The following is a 25,201-nucleotide window of genomic DNA, read 5'->3' on the forward strand; positions in this document are numbered from 1 at the left end:
TGCCACAAAGCCTTTGAGAGCATTTTTATTCAGGGTAGCAGAATGGAATTGCAAGAAAGCCTAGACCAATACAAGAAAAGGTGGTGTAGACTTGGATCTCAAAACGACAAGTTTAGAATTCAGCTTTGAAGAACCAGACAGAACCAGAAGAAAAAAGTGTGAACGCCTGAGTTGACATTGCATCGCCATAGTACTCTTCTGTCATGCATACCTCAAATTACACTGCTCTAAGGTGCATGGGGGGGAGGCAGTCTTGTTTTGGCCAGTGCAACCCCCACCCCACAACTGTGTGTAAAAGAAATGGGCATTGGATTTGCAGGCTGCCACTTCCCTCTAACTCCTGTCGTTATGCATAGAAGTGAACCTCTTAATATCCAGGAGTAAGAAGACCATTTCTCGGCTTTCAGGGACTGGGGTCGAGTGGGAAGGGAAGAATCTCTGGACTCTGAGGCCCTCCTCTTAGGAGAACTGGTTAAAATGGGACACCCCTTTGCAAGAGGCCCACCTAACCATCCGCTTCATGCACCTACGAAAACTCTTCCTTGCTGATTGGCAGGAGTTTGTGGGATCTTTTGAGAGGCACAGCTAAAGGCCAGCGGGATAATTTGTAACTAAAAGAAGTAGCAGCAGCATCTGAAGCCTTCCGGTTCTCACGTGTTTTGAATTTTCTTCCATCGGATGCGGCTCAGCTGTTCTAGGGGAGAGTGGAAAGCCTTGCCTGAGAGAGCAAGCCATTGATGCAGTTGCAGAAACAATTTCCGTAACTGGGGAACCTAAAGTAAAATGTGCATTGCTGTGACTGCAGAAACTGCTGTCGTAAGACAATGCCTGTGCCTGCAGGGGTTCTGGGTCGTGTGTTAAACATTCTCTGCACTGATGCATCTCCCAGGACAGATCCATTTCTAGCATGCGAACTAGCCTCTCAAACCAAGAACTGTTATACACTGCCCCATCTCAAGACGAGAGGTTAAAAACAGGCATGCCTCCATTCCTAGGTGTAATAGGAAGCAACACCAGAACAGCACAAGGGTGGGGATTCTCAACAGTGGTTCCTTGAACGACACAGGCCCTTTTCAGAGAGCACCAGTTCACATATAGGCAGTTTTGACCTGAGAAGTTTACAATTGAAAAGCTATATATTCTCACTAGCAACGTTAACAAGAGTGACAGATAAAATGAGAGCTGTGTGTGTACGGAACTAGGGGGGGGGGGGCTAACCATGCTAACGGATGCAACTGGCAGTGAAAACCCAACGGGGCTCAAGTGAGAAGCGCTGGCGATGCAGGATTTACATACACTTCAGCTTGACAGATGAAATTTGGCATTTTTTGTTTATTTTGAATCTGCGTGAGCGTGAATGAAACAATGTCAGTACCAACTTTCTGCAAATGAAGACACAAAAAAATTGTGGAAATTTTGGTAAATAGACAGTGCTGGTCACCAAGCCTGAACACACACACTTAAGGAAATGCAAGTGTCCATTAAGTAAAAGGTAGTTGTTTTTTTGTTTGTTTTTTGTTTTACTTTAATCGCCTACCAAAGAATTTGTCTAAGAACACTTAAAACAGAGATGCTTCATACCCCAACTTATAAAAGAAAAAACTTTTTTTTTTTTTACTTTTCAACAGAGGTACTTGGCTGTCAATCTTTTACGGTTTGAAATCAAAAGTTGGGAGCGGGGGAGGAGGAGGGAAGAGAGGGGTATACACAAAACATTAAAAATCCAAAAGGTTACTCTACTGCTCCCGTGACGTACATTAGCCCTAAAATGTAGCGAAGGCGAAGCCCTACTTCCAAACTCCTTACAATTACCCACCTGGGTATGGAAAGGTTTACTAATGCAAGTTCCTGCAAAACAGAATATGATATGTTCTACTTGCGCTCTACTAAGTTTCCACAGGGGTGGGGGTCCATATGCTCACTTGAACCAGGCGTTTTAAAACTCAGCAGCTCAGAAGCCACTTTTGGTCACATGGCTAGATCGCTTCTTATGGTATCCTAAACTTTAAAACACTAAAAATGAAACCGAGAGGGTATTGTTTCAAGTTCTCAAAGGGGTAGAACTTCACCTTACTTGAGAAGAAATGCCTGGGATTAAAAAAAAGAAAGAAGTTTGGCTGACCCCTGAAAATGATTACAACTCAATTTTAGAACGGCAAATTTCGCAGAAGAATTTTATGAATGGCAGTACACTGGCCACTTACTGCTGAACAGAAATTTCTTGTGTTTCCAGTAACAATCAGACAATCCATCATTATGGGAAGGTAAATTCCACAGGAGAGGGGTAATTAGATGGCAACTGTGTTCAATGACTAGCAATTTGTTTTCTGAAATTAATAATGCATGACGTTTTTCTTCTGTAACCCTCCCGAAAAAGCGGAGGTTGGCTGGGGGGGACTTTGTTTTCCTCCCCTCCATTTTGGTACCTCTTGGTCCCTAATTTGCAAATTTCCCCATTGCAATGCTGTTCCAAATAATTAAATCTTCTAATAGTCTGCATAGATACTAAGAATAAAAGTGTAAAATAAATCTAAAATAAAAATAAAAATCACCACATCCCACTATTCATTTTTGCTACAGAAAATCCTGTATCAAAAATTTCTCAGAAACAGGACTTAGGTCATACTGTAATTCACTCATGAACACAAAGCTTGGAGTTCCCCATTTAATAAACATTATTGTAGTCACATCAGCCGAATTTACACGAGATCTAGGCTCGGTTCTGATTATTTTACGGAGTACATGTGGTAGATTTTATTATGTTACAAACTGGAGTTAAGAGAAACTTGAGTCCAAGTTCCACAAAGCACAGTGCAACATTTTAAAGAGGGATAAAGAAAGCAAAACTGCCAAACATTCAACTCTTTCTTTTCTTTTCTTTTGCCAGGACGAGATAATTTTGCTAAGACATCAGTGCGATGGTGGGGTTTTGTTTGTTTGAGGTGGGAGTTTTTTTTGGGGGGGGAGGGAAGGATAAGGGGGGGGACTTAAATGTGGGAGGAAGGAATTGTAAGGAAAATAAGAAATAACAGCCACAACCTTTTGAACTTTTAAGGGCAGATTATAAGTCTACGATATTTTTGATAAATTCTGACAAGGAAAAAAAAAGAGAAACAGCATCCTTTAAAAGTATATTGAAGCAGTGATTTTAAACAAAGAAAGCAGAACTAGAACATCTTAAATTTTTAATCCTTTCTTTACAGGTTACCTAGCCCACTTTTGATTAAGAAACTGTAGAAAGTTAGTAACAGCCACAAGTTAACACCGAGAGGTGGCACTTGTCAATTTCCCATAGAGTCCTGCTTTGTGGTGTGTCTGAAATGCACTGCTCCAGATCTTCTATCACACATGGCTGACATCAACTCTGTCAGGTTTTTTTGTTTTGTTTTTTTGTTTTTAGTCCACTGGTCGCTTTTCACCATATTTCTTTGTAAACTCTTCAGCGTTCTTACAGAATTTTTTACGGTCCTTAGAGTATTCTTCGGCTAGGTCGGCCCGAAGTGGGTGCTCGGGCTGGGGGTCGTTCACCAGTGCTATGAGGGACTGGATTACTGCCAAAAGAAAGCACGGAAGATGTCAGTATTGATGTGTGAGAGGGGGGCTGGGGGGGTGAAAGTATTTTGATACACCCAAGCCTACTGGTTTTTTTAAACAAGCAGCTGTTTTCAATCGCCCATGGCCTCCAGCTAAGGGTGCTACCAATACCACATAAACAAAGCTATTAAAACCCACAAGAAGTTTCAAACTGCAACTCTAAGCACCGATGGGTTGAAGCTGGCATACAAAGGGAGGAGGGAGTGAACTCGACAATCATTCTGGGCTTTCTCAGCTGGTGTTATTGCATCCAAAAGGGTTGCCTTATTCTTTCTCCCAGCTTTCAATAGAGAGTTTGTACAGAACTGCTGCTGTCAGAGTCTAACCATGGTACAGCCAAGGGTGTCAATGTTTTATGAGGGTTTACAGTCAGATGTTGTACGCCATCCCTTGTGGAGCCTGCATCCCACCCCCTGCAGTTAAGAACTAAAACCCTCATTAAACAAAACCTTTTACAGTTAACTCTACTTAAATTCCCACTAAAAATACAAATTAGTCTCAAGAGAAACCATGGCCATCTGCTGGAAGTCTTACCTTGATCAGTTTTGGTGGCTGGCTTCCAGTTTTCAGCACTAATTACTGGCAAACAAACCTGCCCCTTTTCATCAATGTTAGGGTGATAGATCTTTGTTTTAAATGTAATCTTGGGAGGTTTGAATGGATACTCTGCTGGAAAGTTGATTTCGATTCTGAACGCACCCTTGTCGTACGGAGGATTGTCCTGGAATGAGAAGATATTAAGAACAGTTCAATATGGGACGGGTAGATTTCAGAGGAATCACCCACAAAATGCTGGCTTCAGAACTGTGGCTATAATGTTTTCATTCATATAAACATAAATATAAATATATGAATGATTCAAAATCAATATACCAGGAGTTGTGTTATGTGTCACAGAAAAGATGCCACAGGCTGATAAGGAGGAGTCTAGTGATGAAGTCGGCTAGTAGAAGCAATATGCAGGACAGCGTTTTGCAGAATGAACTGGAACTTGGGAGATTTGTAGTGAACTCTAAAAGCTGTGGCTTGCTAAAAAAAACAACACCAGCAACAGAACCGCAGGCCGGGGGGGGGGGGGTCAAGAGAAAGGCTTTTCAAAGCAACTTGCTGTCAGTAGAAAAACACCGCCGCTGCCTCCCTCCAAGGAAAGCTTTAACTGTGGGAATGGAGAATTTCCATGCCCCTCTATTCCGTCACGTGTAGCTTGACCCACTTTTAGACTTGCCTTCCTGGCTATCACTGAAGCTCTCTCCTCACCCAAGGACACATTTATTTCCCCCACTGGCTTACCATGATAAAACCGCATTTTCAATAACATACAAATACATAATAAAAATATAATAGCAGCGAGGATGGGAACAATAAACAAAAAACAGCAAAATTCCAACAGCAGCAACGAGGAGTCCCCAATTATCCATTAAATGACCTGGGGATTGGAACAGCTTTTGCTTGGTGTCTAAAAGGTAGTCACTCCCTGTCAAGCCTTCAAGGAGGATATTCCATAGATCTGATTTCTGGGGTGCCGCTACAGGACAGGCCAAATACCCTTTCCTTCAAAGGCTAGTTCTGCGGTGAGTGGGAACAGGACTAATTCTGCAGCAGCACCCCACAAATCCAACTTCGAGTACGGAATACCCTTGCAGTTAAAACAACAACGAAGGGCACAATTCCACATGCTTACATTCTATGATGTGTGGTTTGTGTAGTGAGTATCCCTCTAGTGCACCCTACCCTCCTTTGCTCTAAGCCTTCACCCTGCTCATAGTACACCCACACCATGCTGTCCCTCTGGCTCACTCAATATATGCCTCCTGGCTCTTTCTACTCCTCTCCCCTCCTGCTTCTCTCCCTGTTGATCACTCCTAGCTCATGCTCTCTGCCTGACGCTGCTGCAATAACAGCGTTCTCTCTACCAGGAAATAAAAGCATCAGGGAAAGAGCTGGGTGCCTAGGCTGCGTGGCACTCAATAGACACAAAAGCCGGCTGCCATTTTTGGCCCTCACTGGTATGAAACATCGTGTTAAAAACCAAACTTTCCCTAAAGCTGAAGTTTAAAATTCAGTAAGGAAACCTGCATTCAAGAGCAACACCAGTTAAAAGAACAAATGAGCTAATGAATCCATGGAAACAGTGGCTGCAAGGAACCAGAAGGAAACACAGTTTGAGATAATTTTAAAAAGGGAGGGGAGGGATTAAAAAATTACGCAGGAACATCTCTTCAGGGAGGCGAATCCAATGGCCAGCACTCGGAAAGCCCTGCACCACCCAAGAGGCTTAGCTGCTTCTGTTTGCTGACTGAGAACGCCACATGGCAAATCACAACTGAAACCAAGGGATGGAGGGAGGCTTACTGCACAAAGGAAAACATCTTGGAAAATTCCACCTCTTTTGGATCCATACCAACAGTGTGCTCATAGATTCAGTAACCTTTAAAATTCTAGCCATCCTGCCTCTAAGGTAAGAGTGCACAGACATCAAGTTTATCAATGCAAAAGATGGGCAGGCAGAAGAACAGGATGCCTTCAAAGATACACAAAGCTTAGGGGTGTTTTTAGCAGCAGGATGAGATTGAGCTCGCCGCTCATCCCCCACTTGTCCTTTCCTGGTTAGCTTTCTTCATTTTGGCAGCCTAATTTTAAGTGGGAACAGTCGTTTGTTGTTGCTTTCATTGAGCAACTATCCAATTGGACCCAACACAGGTTAGAGCTCAACGTCAAGCCTACTAAGTGGTGAAAGCGGCGGTCTTCGCCACCTCTTTTGCATCTGCAGAAAACAGCAAGAGACTACTTTAGGTGGTCCGCAATCTTACAGAACCACCCTCATCACTGGGGTGTGGTGAAGAACTCAAGATCTCTTGCAATGATTCTGCAAAGTTTTTTGCAGATAAAAGTCACTCAGATTTGGAAAGAGGTAGGTTCCACTGTGGTAGTGGGGTCAGGGCGGGAGAGTGCTAGAGTCCTATCTGGTCAATTGGGATCAATTCCAGTCTGTTACCTCTGAGGACGTGGACAGGCTGCTTGGACGAGTCAAACCGACCGCCTGTCTCCTTGATCATTGCTCATCCTGGCTCCTCAAAGCGAGCCGGAAAGGGCTAGGTGATGGGCTCCATGGGGTGGTGAATGCCTCCCTCCGTGAGGAAATCTTCCTAGATCTAATTAAAGAAGTGGTTATTAAACCGCTTCTTTTAAAAAAATATTTGGACCCAGCCAATATGGCCAACTATTGCCCAGTCTCAAATCGTCCATTCTTGGGCAAGGTGATTGAGCCACTGAACAACTCCAGGCGTGCCTGGAGGATGTGGACTACTTGGATCCCTTTCAATCGGGATTCAAGCCTTATCTTGGGACTGAAACTGCGGTTGCGCTGGTCGATGATCTCTGGTGGGCCAGGGACTGAGGTGAAAGCTGTTTCCTGGTCCTGCTGGTTCTCTCAGCAGCCTCAGACACCATTGATCACAACATCATTCTGGACCGTCTAGAGGAGTTGGGAGCACTCTCCTTCCTCCTGGGCTGTCCAGAAAGTGGTGTTGTGGGGGAGAGTGTTCAGACCCCTGGGATCTCACTTGTGGGCTCGGTCCACCCCCATGCTTTTTAACATCTATATGAAGCTGCTGGGAGAGATCAGGGGGTTTGGACTGGGCGTTCACCAGTATGCAGATGATACCCAGTTCTACCTCTCCTTCAAATCTGAACCAGTGAAGGTCCTGTGTGAGTGTCTGGAGGTGGTTGGAAGATGGATAGATGGTGGCTAACAGATTGAGGTTGACTCCTGACAAGACAGAAGTACTGTTTTGGGGGGACAGAGGGTGGGCAGGTGTGGGGGACTCCCTGGTCATGAATGGAGTAATTATGCCCTTGAAGGACCAGGTACACAGCCTGAGAGTCATTTTGGACTGACAGGTGTCCATGGAGGTGCAGGTCAATTCTGTGTCCAGGGCAGCGGTCTACCAGCTCCAGCCGGTACGCCAGTTGAAACCTTACCGGCCTGTAGACTGTCACGACATCCTCTGGTTATCTCCCGCTTTGACTACTGACTATGTGGGACTGCCTTTGAAGGCGACCCAAAAACTACAACTAATCCAGAATGTGGCAGCTAGACTGGTGACTGGAAGTGGCTGCCAGGACCCTATAACACAAGTCCTAAAGGATCTTCATTGGCTCCCAGTACGCTTCCAAGCACAATTCAAAGTGATGGTGCTGACCTTTAAAGCCCAAATGGCCTTGGCCCAGTATACCTGAAGGAGCATCTCCACCCCCCATCATTCAGCCTGGACACTGAGGTCCAGCTCTGAAGGTCCTCTGCTGGTTCCCTCACTGCAAGAAGTGAGGTTACAGGGAACCAGGCATAGGGCCTTCTCGGTAGTGGCGCCCTCCCTGTGGAACACCCTCCCTTCAGATGTCAAGGAAATAAACAACTATCTGACTTTTATAAGACACCTGAAGGCAGCCCTGTATCGGGAAGTTTTTAATGTTTGATGTTTTACTATGTTCTTATATATGCTGAGGGCTGCCTAGAGTGGCTGGAGAAACCCAGCTAGATGGGCGGGGTATAAATAATAAAATTATTATTTTTTATTATTATCACCAGGTACAAATGACCTGAGTAGCGCTTTTGGAACCAAAAGAAGCTGCTTTCACACTCACAGGAACAATAAGCCCTTGCCAAGTCAATAAGTTAGCTTCATCAACTTGGATATTACGGAAGTTCTTCATTCCACATTTGCGGATTTCTTCAAGCTCCTACAAATCAAGAATAACAAAAAAAGAATGTTAGAAAAGCCAGAAAACATTTAACAGTTTAGGAAAACACACAATACTTTTTTCCTTTCGTATTAAGTGGATGGGGATTCAAAAATGAATCAACTGCTAAACATCACTCTTCTTACTTTGGGGCAGGTTACATTTCATGGCTATGCTGAGAGTAAGTTTTGTTTACGTTTCTCTAATTTGTGCCAGACATATACCCTGTTTCTCCTAAAATAAGACATAGCCACAAAATAAGCCATAGCAGGATTTCTATGCATTTGCAAAATATAAGCCGTTCCCCAAAAATAAGCCATACCCTGAAAATAAGCCATAGTGACGTGGTACCTCCCATTAAAACAGCCTGGAGAGGCGTGGCTATGCAGCGTACCGATGCGACCCGGTTAAAATAAGACATCCCCTGAAAATAAGCCATACTGTGTTTTGTTGAGCGGAAAAAAATATAAGACGGTGTCTTATTTTAGGAGAAACACGGTAATAAAATAAATACCACTACTGATAAAAATAATGTACTTTCAGTCCCACTATTTTCAATGAGAAAGACTACAGCAGGTACTCGCACTAAAATTACTGAGACTTGAAAGTGTTTCACATACCCCAAATGCAGTAACCCATAGAAGAACCAAACATATGTCAGAATTCTATCAGCATACTGCAGTATATTGCCTTAAGGCCAAAGCCAAGAGATGAAGATTACCTATTGAGCAGGTTTGACTGTTTTAAACCAATGCATTTATTAAATAAATAAATAATTTAACCTATTGCAATTGTAACCAACTTTTGGATTTGTTTTTGGTAATGAAAAGGGGGACAGTGTTTGTTAAAAAAGTAAAAAAATAAAATCATGATTTTAACACACCAAGAGAAAAAAAATAAAAACCCCAGAGAACACATCAGGTTCCATCCTCATATCACTTGGGGCAAAGACTACATCAAAGGCGTGTCCTGCCTGATGTGTTGGACCAATGAGCATTTTAGAGAGACCCATAACTGTCATGGAGGCCATGAAGTCTCTAGCTGGCTCAGTATCTTCTGTGTGGATATTGAAGTCCCCTAGGAATATCATCCTGGCACCCTCCAACAATACCCCAGAGACCACCTCATTCAGCCCAGTCAGGGATGCTGCTGGGCAACAAGGCCATTTATGGTTGGGGAGGGAGGCAACATTCATTTGCATTTGTTTTTCAAAAAATGTTTAATCCAGAGGTACTGCACAAGAGTGTTACACAGCAATACCAACATTCTTACAAAGCAGCACTGCAATTACGTTCTCCAATGTTATCCCCTGCATGTTCGGATCTTGAGAACAGCGTTCGAAACTCCCATTGCTCCAGGTGCATTTTGTGACAGGGAATTTCATTAGTGCGAGCAGTTTGAGCTCTGGGCGCAGTACTGCACCTAAGATTCCAGATTAAAACTGCACAGTGGAAGGAAAGGAGGGCCTTTTTCTGCCTCCCCACTTCCAGTCACTCTCTGAAGAGACCCTCTTAATAATATGGGGGTGGGGGGCAAGGGAAGCATGGCTTTGTTTTTTTGCAGTCTTCAGATGAGGACTAGACAATGTGAAAAATGAACAGAAGATTTTAGCTGCAGTTCATTCATTTTCAGCTTTCTATTCTTGTTATAAAAAGCACACCTAGACATTCTGTTGTTGTGCCCATAACCTAGGCTTAAGGTGCCATTTAACTCCTAGCTTTCATATATCAGTTTCTAACACTGCTTGAGAGCACAGGTCCTCTGGACTGGGTTGAAGAAATTTTGAAATGCCGTCATATTTAAGTTGCCCCAGTGTGCCTGCTTACTTATGGTGTCATGCCATAATCTAGTAACAGGGGTCAGCAACCTAAGCCCCATGGGCCGGAAGTGGCCTGCAGAGGTTGTTTGACCAGCCCACGAGCCGCCCCCAAACCAAGCCGCCCATGTGCTGCGCTAAACCGGCGCAGCATGCTGCAGGAACCCGCTTCCATGGCACCGAAAATCGCATCTGCGCAGACGCAGAAAAACGTGGGCGCGGGTGCTCACACAATCTGGCCCATGGAGGGATCTTTGTGGGACCGATCCAGCCCAGGCAAGATAAACCTTGCTGACCCCTGATCTAGTAGCAGGTACACTGACTGTTAAGTTTCATCATGAAGAGACAGGTGCAAACTTAGCTATGGTAGTTCACTGCTATTGCCATAAAGGTGAAGGTAAAGGGACCCCTGACCATTAGGTCCAGTTGTGTCCGAGTCGGACAGTCCGACTCTGGGGTTGCGGCGCTCATCTCGCATTGCTGGCCGAGGGAGCCGGCATACAGCTTCTGGGTCATGTGGCCAGCATGACAAAGCCGCTTTTGGCAAACCAGAGCAGCGCACGGAAACGCCGTTTACCTTCTCGCCAGAGCGATACCTATTTATCTATTTATTAACTGCTAGGTGGGCAGGAGCTGGGACCGAGCAACGGGAGCTCACTGTCGCGGGGATTCGAACCGCTGACCTTCTGATCAGCAAGCCCTAGGCTCTTTGGTTTAACCCACAGCGCCACCCAGTAATACTTTACTTCTTGTAAACTTGCTGAAAGCTCAAGGTAAACAGACCTGGTATGGTGTTTCTCCACAGATCACAAGTAGAACACATAGGAACAGCAAAGGCAAACAGTGGCTATATTGTCAAAACCCAAAGATGCCAGCAAACAATGATCGTATATAAATATAGATTGGCATAATGGAAGTGTCAACTGGCATAATGGAAAGACATGCTATCCAAACTTATATGAACAAAGGGCACGAAGAGCACTGAAAAAGATTCTCAAACTTCATCATAACAAGCCTTCCCAAAATAAACTATTCACCTGGCAGCACTCATGGGAAGGACAAAAGATCCCATGCAGAAAGGATTCAGATTGATTCTACAGAAGCAAAAGCATGTGCTCCACTGACTTCCCTAAGGAGATACTGCTTGTGTAGTCAAGGAGAATTTCTTTCCCTTGAAAACTGGCCAGACATCTATAGCAATAGCCTACCTGAAAGTCGTGAGAACCTGTTCCTTTTATTTAATGCATTTTACCACACTCTTTTAACTGAAAAGGCTCTCGGAACAGCTTACAATGATCAGTAGTAACACAGTCCTCGCCTTCAGACTTACAAACTGAAGAGCGTGACACACAAAGAGAAAGGAGGAGGAGATTAGAAGAAAACACACACATACTCAGGTGCCAATTCTTCACATTTCTGCTGTTACAGAAATGACAAGGAAACAGTTCCGGTAACCTGGTGGAAATGGCTGCCACTAGATGATAGCTGAGGTGGAACTAAAGACAGGGGATCTGTCAGTCTCTGTAGCCTGGTGTAAATGATATAACCAAGCTGCTTTATTAGGGGCCTAATCTGATTATTTAGTACTTAGGTATCACCCATAGAGCTAAAATATATACTATGTACTTTTGGCTTCTATTTTTACATGATTAAAAAAAAATTCAGGGACAGCTACTAATTACTAATGGACATTGTGACTGGTAATTTTACTAGGGACAAGGGCTATGAGGGGGGGAAGGTAAATATCATTCCATTTTTAAACTCTAGCTCCCTGACTATATACCATCTAGTCTATTATTGTCTACTCCAGCCTCCTCAACCTGATGTCCTCCAGGCAAGTTAAGACTACAATTACCATCATCCCTGATTATTGGCTATGCAGGCTGGTGCTGACATGAATTGTAGTCCAAAATAGCTGGAAGGTACCAGATTCAGAGGGGGGACACAGATGGCACTGTGGTCTAAACCACTGAGCCTAGGGCTTGCTGATCAGAAGATCTGCGGTTCAAATCCCCGCAACAGGGTGAGCTCCCGTTGCTCGGTCCCAGCTCCTGCCAACCTAGCAGTTCGAAAGCACGTCAAAGTGCAAGTAAATAAATAGGTACTGCTCCGGCGGGAAGGTAAACGGCGTTTCCGTGCGCTGCTCTGGTTTGCCAGAAGTGGCTTAGTCATGCTGGCCACATGAACTGGAAGCTGTACACAGGCTCCCTCGGCCAATAAAGTGAGATGAGCGCCGCAACCCCAGAGTCGTCCGCAACTGGACCTAACGGTCAGGGGTCCCCTTTACCTTTACCAGATTCGGAAGGAATAGCTTACTCAAATTTGCAACAGCTCTATCAGGTGTTAGGCAAAGGGAAATCCTTGGAGATGGCAAGGATTGAACCAAAAACTTACATGCAAGCATTAGGCTCTGGTACTGAGCTATGGTCCTCCTGATGTGTTTACAACAAAGCCAATCACTGGCAGATATAAGGTGAGTGACTAGGACTAAAAGAAAAAAAGCCAAGTCCACCTGGATTTACCACTGGTGTCCACTGTCATGATGTACCCACACAATAAACAACAACAACAACAACAAACAACTGCAACTTTTGCTGCATTGCCATGAAATGAAAAAGTACCGGTACTCTGATGGAAGTCCATTGTAAGGCTCAATGTATAGTTATTTTAAAAATGTCTCAGTAAACTGCTAAAAGTGTGCAAAGCTAAATCCAATCTGACATGGCACTCTGCAAACAGCTTATTGTACGGATATAAACATAAAACAAGCAGGAAACAACCAATGGAATGTGAAACTTAGGCAACAGGTTTTTGTTGAGTTTCTCCTTTAGTGTGACTAATCACTTCCCTTAGTACAGAAACTAGCTACTCTGTTAGTATCAAGGTTAATTCAAATCACCAAAAAAAAAAAAAAAAATGCCAGATTGTAATCACGGATTTCTTCGAAGAAGCCTATTTGCTGATCGTATACTTCGAAATAAATACTAATTGATTGCTGCAATCATAAAAATATGGTAGGCTTTTGCAGTCAGATGCTAGCTGGAATACTCAAAGGATACGCTCCTTTTCAGGTTTCCTTTCTGTTTTGGTCTACCTGTCTCCTTTCTTATACAACTGCCCTTTTCTACCTGACTCTTACCCCACAAGGAAGTACAAAATCTCAACCAGAAGAAAGGTCTGGTAATCCTTACTCAGCAGTGTTCTCTATGAGGCTGAAGGTAAAGGCCAATGAAATGGTCAAATGCTTACAGCAGGGTTAGGGAACCTAAAGCCTACCAGATGTTTGATTACAACTCTCATTATCCCTGGCCACAGGCTGGGATTAAAAACCTTCAACATTTGCGAGACCACAGGTTGGCCAGTGCTAGTTTACAGTACTGACAGAACCAACTGAAGAGATCAGACTGCTATTATGCACAAAAAATGAGTCAAAGTCACCCAGATCTGTCAGTGGATGACACCTGTGGCAGTCTGCCCAGCCCCTGGCCCTTAGTAACAAGCTATAAAGTAAGTACACAATCTATTGTGCCATGGCAGGGATCAACAAAGATGTTTTCCCCACAGTTCTTTGTAAGAAAAAGCAATTGGTTCAGTTTTAAGAGGTTACTTTAAGAGAATAGCTTCTTATAGCTGAAACTCAAATACAGTCTCCACCTCCCTAATCCTAAACCAATTAGCCATTCTGAATCAAAAAGTCTTCCTAATTGGAACAGATTAGAAAAAGCTAACAAAAAATGATATTTAAGGTGATGTGCTTCCATACTACTATTTAATGTGAATGAAACATTATAGTGCACACATTTAACATTATGTATTTTGATAGCTTATCAATATAGTTATGACTATGTACAGAACACTGTCAAGATATGTAACATTGCAAGGCCTCTGGCCTGGCAGTTAACAAACTAGTGCAGACAATAAGAGGGTCTCAATAAGACACATAAAGGCACCAAAAAAGGCAGCCCAGCTGTTTGTAAAGGAAATCAGGAGGGTCTTCAGATATGGTATCTGCTCAGTTGTTCACACATGGCTACTAAAAGCTCACTCAGCACCTGGGCTATGCATGTATATATATTTAAAAACACTGAAAATGAACAGCAAAAGGGGACTCCTGGTTGTCAGAAAGCAATCTGTAGGCCTGGTCTCTCACAACCTGATGCCCTCCAGATGTTTTGGATTAAAACTCCTATTTAACCCAAGCCAGGGAGGCCATATTGGGGAAGATTAAAGATAAAGGACCCCTGGACAGTTAAGTCCAGTCAAAGGTGACTATAGGGTTGAGGCACTCATCTCGCTTTCAGGCTGAGGGAGCTGGCGTTTATCTGCAGATAGTTTTCCAGGTCATGTGGCCAGCATGACTAAACCACTTCTGGTGCAACAGAACAATATGACAGAAACCAAAGCGCATGGAAACGGCGTTTACCTTCCCGCCGCAGTGGTACCTATTTATCTACTTGCACTGGCATGCTTTCAAACTGCTAGGTTGGCAGGAGCTGGGACAGAGCAACAGGAGCTCACCCATGGTATCCCAAAGGCAGACAACAGAGTTCCCACACCTTACTGAACCCTCTTCAGAGATGGTAAGCAATGCCTTCAGTAGCATAAAAGGGGCTGATCTACTAATGGCAATTAGGGCACCACCCTTTCCCCTTTCTGATACAAATTAGTAGCACAAGCCACAATAACTGTATAAAGTGTCCCATTTGCTCGCATTTCTGTAAAACAGAAAGGAGCATAGAATCGGCGGCGGCAACAATGAAGAATGAGATTGGGATATAGCAGTGAAATCTGGGGCAGCAGTCAGGATTTGGGGAAACAGCTGCTTTGGCATGTAAGAGGGTGTTCAAAGAGGAGTCCACATGATGGGGAGTGGAAAGGTCTGGGGAAGATGCTCAGATTCAAAGAGGAAACACTGGGAATGGTGAAGGGATTTTGGCAGGCAGGATGAGGAAGGGTGGTACTGGGATTCCATAGCAAAGTTTTGTTTTGTTTAGAAGTTGGCACCTCCATAGCACCAGTGATTCCCACCTACCCACATGTAATAAACTGGGGGTGTGGAACCCAGGCCTCTGTCAAGTTTCGTCCAGTAACCCATTTTTATTTGCTTAATCTCCATTTTGAAATTCATTATTTCATTTCATTTCAAAGCCCCCCGACTTCTGAATAATGGCAACAGGCATCACATATTATTGTCTCTCCGGCTTTATACTGAATTTTCGATAGTTGGTGGGTTTTAAAACAAACAACAACACACCACCACATTTATTTCTGTTTGTTAACCATTCCTACACCACCTGCAATGTTGTCTGTTGCTGGCAAGATTCCAGCATCAGCAACATGCTCTTCTGGAAGTTTCATGTGGAAAATATGTCACAAATCAGAAGGAACCAGCTAGCTAGCAATGGATGCTAACCTTTTGAGGAAATGGTGCAATTTTTAAAAGAGAAGCAGAAGTTCAGCAATGCTGAGTGACAACATGACGGGAATCAGCATATAGAATTGCTTGTAATCTTTACCATAAAAGCATTTCAACCTCCTTTGCTGAAATCACTCGTGTACCTTTCACTCTGCACTTTGCCCATCATTTCCTTTTCAGGAGACAAATCCTGTGACATATATCAGAGAATGAATCTCCGCCCACCAACTAGTATTACTATGCTCACATATTCAAAATGATAGCACACATTTAGATTTAAAACACACTGGAAGCTCTAGCTTTGCATTCTTGCTTCTAAACCTTAAATACACAAATCAATCATAATCTCAGCCTTCACTCTAACAAGACTCTTTCATCAAACAAAGAAATAAAGAAAGAGAAAAAAGTGAGATTCTAAGAAGAGACAAGGAATTGACTGGAAACTTCATGCAGCTTGGAGGCCATATGTTGCCACTCCCAAGAAGAAGAGATTCAGAATATCATCTCCCTCTCCACAAAAGGAGTTAAGTCTCAAGTTATTATAATTAAAATTTGAGAAAAGATCCTTTCATCTATTGGTGGGGAGGGGAGGAATTCTATTCCCTGTTCTGAATATTGTATGGACTCCCTGTCTGAAGCCCTGAAGAACCACTGCCAGTCAGTGTAGACAACACTAAGCTAGATGGATCAGTGGGTCTGACTCGGTATTAGGCAGCTTCCTAACTAGGCATATAATCCCAAATCCCAATCTTGGAACTATAATGTCAGGATACTGTCTGATATTGATGAGAGTATTCAGAACAATGACATCGCTGTTATGTCCAGAGCCCCCCAGTGGCAGTAACCATGCAAATGCATTTTCAAATGAGACACAGTCATATATTACTATGCCCATCTAACTTTGCATAAATTTGAATGTTAATTCGTGCTGGCATGCATATTTAAAAATAGCACATTAGCTAATGTTAAGGCTGGACTAAAATGATGAACTAGGGAGGGGGGGTCACAGCAAACAATGACTTGTTGAAACTCCGCAGTACATGCAATTCTATTATTTGCTTTCAAATAATGTGTTCAGTGGTGTATCTGGCAGTGAGAATTTAGCTGAAAAGAAAAGTTAGAAAAGAATATACGGACCACCACTCTCAATCTAATCTACTAAATTTTAAACTCATTATTTTTACCCAAATGTGTCCCAGCATATGTGTCTCCCGCCTTTTCCCCTGACAGGAACACAAGGCAGCTTACATATGAAAATAAGAACACATAAAAACATGGGGGGAATCGTTAAAAAACAATTGAACATACTATTATATATTTATATTAGTGACCTTGTGCCCCGTTGCTTAGTGCAGTGCCACCACATCAGAGTATCGAACAAAATACACACATATCAGATTTTTAAAAAAACAAAACCAGGAAAAAGTTACTAACAAAAACATAAATTGCTTGATGAGTCAACAGCTCATTTACAAAAGATCTGAATACAAATGCTCCAAGTTAGTTTCATAGGAGTGCTTGCCACTGTTAGTTTACGCAGGAATTCAGCTGAGTAAATGTTTGACTATGTAGCTGTTCAAGCAAAAACTTTTAAAAATCAACCTGCTTGCTATTTCCTTGCCTTTCAGGCACAAATTTGAACACAGCTGTGTTAACATTTCAATGTTTCTGAACCCTCCAAATTTAAAAAGTGAAAATCACAATTTGGGTTTTTTTTAAAAAAATCCTATTAAGTCATCTATGCTTGCACTTCAGTGCCCACTTATTTCCCTAAGGAGCTGGTGTCATTTTAATGCCACAAAATGATTTGCTGTAAACATGGGGCAGTTCCTTTTATTTCCCCAACCTTAACTGGTAGAGATAATATACAGTGGTACAAACTTAATCCATTCCGGAAGTCCGTTCTTAAACCAAAACCATTCTTAAACCAAGGCGCGCTTTCCCTATTGAGGCCTCCCGCCACTGGTGTCCTTCCACCATTCGGCTTCCGTTCTTAGACTGAGGTGAAATTCGCAAACCGGGACACAACTTCCGGTTTTGCAGAGTTCGTAAACAGGGCTGTTCTTAAACCGAGTTACCACTTTACATGGTTTCATATAGCCAAGAATCTTCTATAAATTTGTATCTTCCATCAACAGAAAGTGGTCCATTTCATTTCCATGAGAAACAAAAACAAAAAGGACATTTTATGGCATGGGTCAGACATGTGGCAGCCCTCATACAAGGCCACTGGGTTCTCAAGGAGGTGCTCTGTAGGGGTAATCTCAACTCCCAAGATGGTGGCAGCACTTTAAAGGAATTTGGGCGTTTATGCACAGAAAACGCAAACAGTACCTTCTTATGAGCTCTGCAGCAGCCCTGCATTAGCCCCACACCACCAATGGGGGCTGCTGCATGCCCGAACTAGGACAATGTACAGATTTTAATATGCTAATGACACAATATGGTATCAGTACACACAGCACTGAGACAGTGGCTCGCAGAATTGGACAAAATAGCAAAACATTGGCTGAGCAATGCTGCTATGCTGGGACTTGCCCACAACCTTCAGCACAGTACAGCTTCTTAAGGAATGGAACAGGGCAACTACCAGGCCTTTTACATGGGCAACTTATGTTTACTGAACAAGCTGTGGGTTAAACCACAGAGTCTAGGGCTTGCTGATCAGAAGGTCGGCAGTTCGAATCCCTGCCACGGAGTGAGCTCCCATTGCTTGGTGCCAGCTCCTGCCCACCTAGCAGTTCGAAAGCACGTCAAAGTGCAAGTAGATAAATAGGGACTGCTCCAGCGGGAAGGTAAACAGTGTTTCCGTGCGCTGCTCTGGTTCGCCAGAAGCAGCTTTGTCATGCTGGCCACATGACCCGGAAGCTGTCTGCGGACAAACACCGGCTCCCTTGGCCTATAGAGCGAGATGAGCGCCGCAACCCCAGAGTCGGACACGACTGGACCTGATGGTCAGGGGTCCTTTTACCTTTACCTACCAGCCCTTTTACATGGGCAACTTATGTTTACTGAACAAGGATCTTGTAGCAACACCACCACACTCTTGTGCAGATGGTCTAAGGTGCACTTCAAACAATTTTATGGGCAAATGGTTGCATACTAAATAAATAAATAAATAGTTTGAAGAAATGTATAGTAAAACATTGGGTATGTTGCTGCTTTTCCTGCTCTTACATTGAAGTATTAACAAATAAATTTTCTATATGCATTATCCTACCTCTGTCATTTCTGGGAGAAGATACCATTTGTCAAAGCTGAACCGTGCTGGCCCATTTGCCCCCAAATGTAAAGGTGGATACTTCTTACTATGTTGTATTAGCAACAGGAGTTTGGGGCTGCTTTGGCAGCTGTTTTGACTGGGACACCGGAGGCCACATTTGGTCATACTCTGCTCTCCACTCACTCTATTTCTTGTAAAAGCCTCCTGTGGTAAGATTGTTCTCCAGTACTAGAACAGAATCAACCAAAGAGGCAGCCGCATTGAAAACAGAAAGGTCAGTATTTTGTCATAGCTTTAGTTAGCCTCTATCTGAACCCATGCTCTAGATGCAAGTCATCAACATTCTATTGGTATTGAGATATAAATTACTAGTTAAATCCATAATACAAGAAAAGGCATTATTATTTGTAAAACACTTCATATATTGTATGAGAATTAAGAGTTCATACAGACAGATCAGGGAGTACATGACCCAACTACACTTTTGTTAGTCAAAAGCAATCACATGGCATCTAGTCCTCAGATAATAGTCAAGATAGCCTATCATTTTTAGTTTATTTTAAATCAGAGACAGCACACCAGGAGTGAGCGTAAGTACATTGCCTTCAGAGCTAAGGTGGGAGTGGGGTGAGTATTAAAGCATTTAAATAAAGTTGTGGCAAAAATGGTTTCCCAATCCACATGTGAAAAGATGCTATTACTTAACAGAACCAGTGTTGGAAACTCAGATATATAAGCTAGGCGCCAATTGGTCCTGAAACCAAAGTTACAGTTGCCAAAATGGGATGTCTAGCTGCCATTTTGGGGCAAAAGAGCTCTAAAGTCTTATTCTTCAAATGATGGACTGAGTGTGATTGAGTCTCAGTTAAACATCTGGCTAGTTCAGATGACATCCTTGAGCTAGGTTAAGAGCTTTGAGAACTTGAAGAAGCAAAGTCTCTTGATCCAGGGACAGTTCACATATATCTTGGCCTATTCCTTCCTCTTTTTCTTATTGGTGACCGCTCCTGCTCAGGCTGCGCAAAAAAGCATTTTGATTCCAGAAATTGATTCCAATTGTGCAGATTAAATATAACTGATAGAATTATACAGGATGTGGTATTAGTCCAGATCCAATGATCCCCAGGCATGCACCTCCAGGCATCTTTACTTGGTCAAAAGAGTCTGATAGCTAGGTGCAAAATGCACCTTGTGCCTGGCTAATTTCGAACACTGAACAGAACAGCCTCATCGGCAAAAAACATACACGAAAAATAAAAAACTATGGTAGAGGATTGCTGCTGAGTGGCAGCCTAGTTTGGCATGAGCAACAGCTCCAAGAAAATTAAACACTAAAAACATTCAAAACTTCAGAAGTGTGCCTGGCTTACCACCAGTTACAGACCACTTCCAACGCTGCACTTATGACAATCACCTGCCATGCAGCTATTGAAATAGCAATGGATGAGCTTACTCTAGGGTAGGGTGGGAAATGATGACTCCACTTCCCTTTAGTGTTCAGAAAATGAATTAAATTCTAAACACAAGTACAAACTTGAGGAAAGATCTCTACATTCCATGTAAAACCAGGTATCAGATGTCCATTCACTGTTTAAAGCAGGAGTATTACCGGTACCCGGGCAGCATTAACTCCAGCCAGAATGACCAATGGCAAAGAATGATGGAAGCTGGGGACCAACAACATCTGGGGTACCAGTTTCCCCACCCCTTCTACTAAAATATATTCTGGAAATGCTCTAAAAGGCAATTCTTAATGTTTATATTCCATTTACTTATTTCTGTCAATCACCTAACTGTCTGAATATGCAATCACCCTATTTAAATTATCTTTAAAATATTTTACCATGAGGAAAGGTTATATATACTATGACAAAGCTTGAGAACCTCTGCTTTCCAATAAATTCCAGTTATTTCAGTTTCCGTAGATAGTTCTTAGTAGTTCATCAGTAACTGTAAGCGCTATGTCTGTTTCAAAATACTATATAAACGAGTGTATATAAGATAACCCTTGTAACAGAAAGGAAGTTTATTACAATATTAAAATAGTCTTTTCTTTCAGATTCAGCATTTACTTTTGTAATATCCTAATTCTCATCTATATGCCCATATCTAATTCAGGGTTGTGGAACCTGTAGCCCACCAAGTTAAAAAAAAGAGGGAATGACAAATGACAGAAGCCATTCAATAAAAGGACACACAGCCCCCAAAATTTCTACTGCTTTACGCTGCCATGATGCTATCTCATCTTAAGGAAGCATTATTTTAGATCAAAACCTAGTATCAGACTAGTTGTGGTAAATACAAGTAGAATTAAATAAACATAAAGGAGGGGTTCCTTATGGACCAAGTGGTTCATGGCTCAGATACAAAATACGGTACCTGATAATTATTATTCTGTGAAGCTCTCACTGAAATCAACATAAAATGAGCCGTGTTTATGTTTTAAAACCAGTGAGGAATATAATTGGCAATTTACTAATAACTTCTAATAGAGTATATAGATTAAAAGCAACTTAGATTAAAACTACGTTTTTAATATGTACTTCATTCAGCAAATATTATTAAACTGAGAAGTAGACTAAGCAAAGAACAGACCCCGGAGGGGAACATTTCAGATGTAAGTACAATATGAAAGTTTCACTTTCCTTTTCAATAAAGAATAATGTCCTTTCTTGGCCTTCTTCAGAAGGAAATGCTGACTACACCACCTTCGCTATAGCAAACAGATATGCATGGGCGGTGAGGGAAGATTAACACCCAAATGTATATACATGCTGTGGCAGCATTCTGTACATCTGTATTATTAACATCAGTAGCTCAGGCTTACACCAAGGGTAGAGTACCTTTATTTTAACTGTCAAAGGCCATGTTCCCTTAGGGGTAATCCACTGAGGGCCACCTTTCAGGAGTGTGAAGAGCCACACCAGTTTTCAGCAAGGCAATGTTATTCCATCTTTCTGCCACACCCTTCTCTCTCCTCCTTTCCCTCTCCATCTAGAGTGTGCTACCAGGTAAGAGGAGGGGTTAAGAGGAGATCTCTTTTGCAAGAGGCCTGAAATAATCACTGACGAGAGATTTCCCCCTCTCTCCTTTCATTGCTCCATTCATTTAAGAATATCCCCACCCCAGTTTCCACATCTCTTTCCAGGTTCATCACACACCTACAAGCGTGCAAAGGCTGCAAGCAGTCCTAGGGCAAGAATTTGCCCATCCTGGTAGACAGCATCAGGAGAGCTGCATGTTATATTTCGTCCAAAATTACTTGTTTACCATATGCAGCAAACGGCTTGAGAACTACAGCTCTAGTTACAATCTCTACAGGTCTAAAACACTGATATTGTAATTATGTGTGTAAATCCTACCAGCATAGGTATGGGTTCAGAAAATACACTGAAAGCCCTGCACTCTCTCCTGTGCAGATTGGTCACTATTCATATATTTGCCTCTTAAACTTTTTAGGAACTGCTTACTATTAGTCAAAAACATGCAAATGACTGGATACTAGGTTTAAGGACAGATGGGTGGTGCGGGTGGGACGACAAGGAAAAATAGTTACTCTTGTTATAATTATTTGTTGAACTTGTATACCACCCTAGACCCATATATCTCAGGGTGGTTCACTCTTCCTTTGAAAGTACAAGACTATTATTTCTGGCATATCAATACAGAGAAAGTGGATTTAAGTATTTTTTAAAAAATTAAAAGGACAGGTTATTTCTTGAAACAAGAACCCACCCCAATTTTTGCTTTACACATAAGCTTAAAGCAGGGGTCAGCAAACTTTTTCAGCCATGGGCAGGTCCACTGTCCCTCAGACCTTGTGGGGGGCCGGACTATATATTTTTTTTGGGGGGGGGAAATATGAATGAATTCCTATGCCCCACAAATAACCCAGAGATGCATTTTAAATAAAAGGACACATTCTACTCATGTAAAAAGATGCTGATTCCCAGACCGTCCATGGGCCGCATTTAGAAGGCGATTGAGCCGCATCCAGCCCCTGGGCCTTAGTTTGGGGACCCCTGCTTAAAGCCTTGCTGACAGTAAAAACTGACTACACAAATGGGAAAACACAAATGGTAGGATTTATATACAGTTGTAAGAGCTTCCCAAGCGAAATCTGTTCCCAGTCAGCACCTAAGAAGAATTAAAACAATTTCAATGACACAATTTATTCAATTGTCCATGCATTTCCCAAGTTCTGGACAGTAAACTTTACTCACCAAATAAATTAGAAAGCAACCTTACTATGCCTGTACCCAATTATAAACATAGTTCATTGACTAAATGCTGTGTAACTAATTACATTACATATGCACAGTATAATAACAACAATTTATTATTTATACCCCGCCCATCTGGCTGGGTTTCCCCAGCTACTCTGGGCGGCATCCAACAAAATATTTAAAATACATTAAAACATCAGTCATTAAAAACTTCCCTAAACAGGGCTGCCTTCAGATGTCTTCTAAACGTCAGATAGTTGTTTATTTCCTTGACATCTGATGGCAGGGCGTTCCACAGGGCAGGCGCCACTACTGAGAAAGGCCCTCTGCCTGGTTCCCTGTAACTTCGCTTCTTGCAGTGAGGGAACCGCCAGAAGGCCCTCAGTGCTGGACCTCAGTGTCTGGGTTGAACGATGGGGGTGGATACGCTCCTTCGGGTTTATGATTAAGAATCTCTTAAGCAAAACAAAACCAACTTTTATTCATGACAGGTATCTTAGAAGAGGCATTCCCTCTTGTGAAAAACAAAATGAGAAATGCCTCTTCTATGATGAAGCTTGCCACTAACGGGAATTTGATGAACTTGTGATAAATTCATCAGGGGCACCTTTTCCATCAAATACTGTCGCGCAATTATAATACAATCTGTCATGCTACAGCAGCTGCAAAAGCCATATCTGTATGTAAACTATACGAGTTAGCGAAAGGAATGCGCTAACAGTGATGCAAAAACTGATGATGCATATGCAGAACAGCTTTTAATCTGTGTTTATGAAGGCTGTGGAGCAAACGTCACTCTCTCATCCTAGATATGACTGTATCACTCCAGGGGAGTAACACAGCCTCCTCTGGACTAGTACTGTACAGTGTTAATCCGTTGTTGGGCAAAACGAAACTAATTCACAGGATATGTGTCATCTTAAAACGCCTAACCGATTTGGGCTGCAAATTCACTGAACGAAGTCACATTTACTCCCAAGTATACGCCAACAAGATCCGCGCCGCCGTTATTGTGGCACATGTTTTTCAAAGCTCCCACCCAGCCTCTTTTGTTGCCCATCCTTGCCGGTGGGGGGGGGGGGATCTCCTTCCTTACATAACCCCAGAACTGAATAAAAAGCCAGCGCTTTAATCCCGTGCCTGAAGAAGTAACTTTGGAAGATCTGAAGGCTTTTTGAAAGAAGGCCGCGGGGAAAGAAAAAAAAAAAGGAAGGCGGCAGCAAAGCCATCCCCACCTGAAGTGACTTTTGAACCCGTTTTCAGCTTACTCAGATGGCGAGAAACGTGGATTTTTTTATTTATTATTATTATAAAAAGGGAAAGAGACATCCACCCCACACGGCCTACTTGAGCAAAAATAACAATTTATTTTTTATTTCTTTCCCTCCCCCCCCCCCCACAGTTCCCACAAAGGACCGACTTCGAAAGAGTCTCCTCTTTTGTAGCGTCGGAAGCCACCACCCACCTCCTCCCACTCCCGGCGACACTCCGCCCCGAATCCGAAGCGGGGTATCGGCTCGCCGCCTTCCCTCCTCCCCGAATCCGGCGAGCGGGGTGGGTTTGCTGGGACGGAGGGGCCCCCCGAGCTCCCCCAACCCGGAGACGCCCCAATGGACGCGGGTTGCCCGGAGCGGCGAGGAGGAGGAGGCCACTGGCGCCGCCGCCGCCATCCCGCCCTTTGCTTAGTCACCGCGGGAGCCCCTTCTCGGGCCAGGGCCGCCGGCGTGAGGAGGGGAGAGGCGGAGGGGAAGACGCCGCCGCCGCCGGCCCCCAGCCCCTTCCCGAGGCGCTCTCGAGAGCCGAGGCCTACGCTTCCCTCAGGCGCCGGCGGAGGAGGCGAAAAGAAGAGAGAGAGAAAAGAGCGAAGCGGAAGCGGCTCCGGCGGCCCGAGCCGGGGCGGGGGGGAAAGGGGAAAACGGGACAGCGGCGCCTTCGGAAGCCGGGAAGGGACCACTCTCCTCCGCCGCTCGACCCGGCCCGGCCCGCGCAGCGCCTCCCGCCGCTCCCCACCCCGCCCCGGCCCTGCCCGGCGGGCGAGCTCTCGGATGTTACCTTCATCAGCCTCCTGCTGGCCGCCATCTTGGATCTGCTGCCGCTGCCCCACAATGCATGGCGGCGGCGGCTGCGGACGAGGCGGCTACATAGACCCTGCGCTTCCTGGAGTTGACACGCGCCGGGCGGGAAGG

At 43.6% G+C, this 25,201-nt stretch overlaps 1 protein-coding gene across 1 annotated transcript; it reads right to left on the reverse strand.

Moving 5' to 3' along the window:
* Window positions 1-25,201, reverse strand: UBE2L3 (ubiquitin conjugating enzyme E2 L3). Its single transcript, XM_033174211.1, has 4 exons — window positions 25,068-25,201; window positions 8,239-8,334; window positions 4,129-4,315; window positions 1-3,551 (listed from the first exon to the last, which is right to left on the reverse strand). Exons 1-4 carry the CDS (start codon window positions 25,092-25,094, stop codon window positions 3,397-3,399), a joined length of 465 nt encoding a protein of 154 aa, XP_033030102.1. The 5' UTR covers window positions 25,095-25,201; the 3' UTR covers window positions 1-3,396.

Source organism: Lacerta agilis, chromosome 17 (assembly GCF_009819535.1).
Source record: "Lacerta agilis isolate rLacAgi1 chromosome 17, rLacAgi1.pri, whole genome shotgun sequence".
NCBI lineage: Eukaryota > Metazoa > Chordata > Lepidosauria > Squamata > Lacertidae > Lacerta > Lacerta agilis.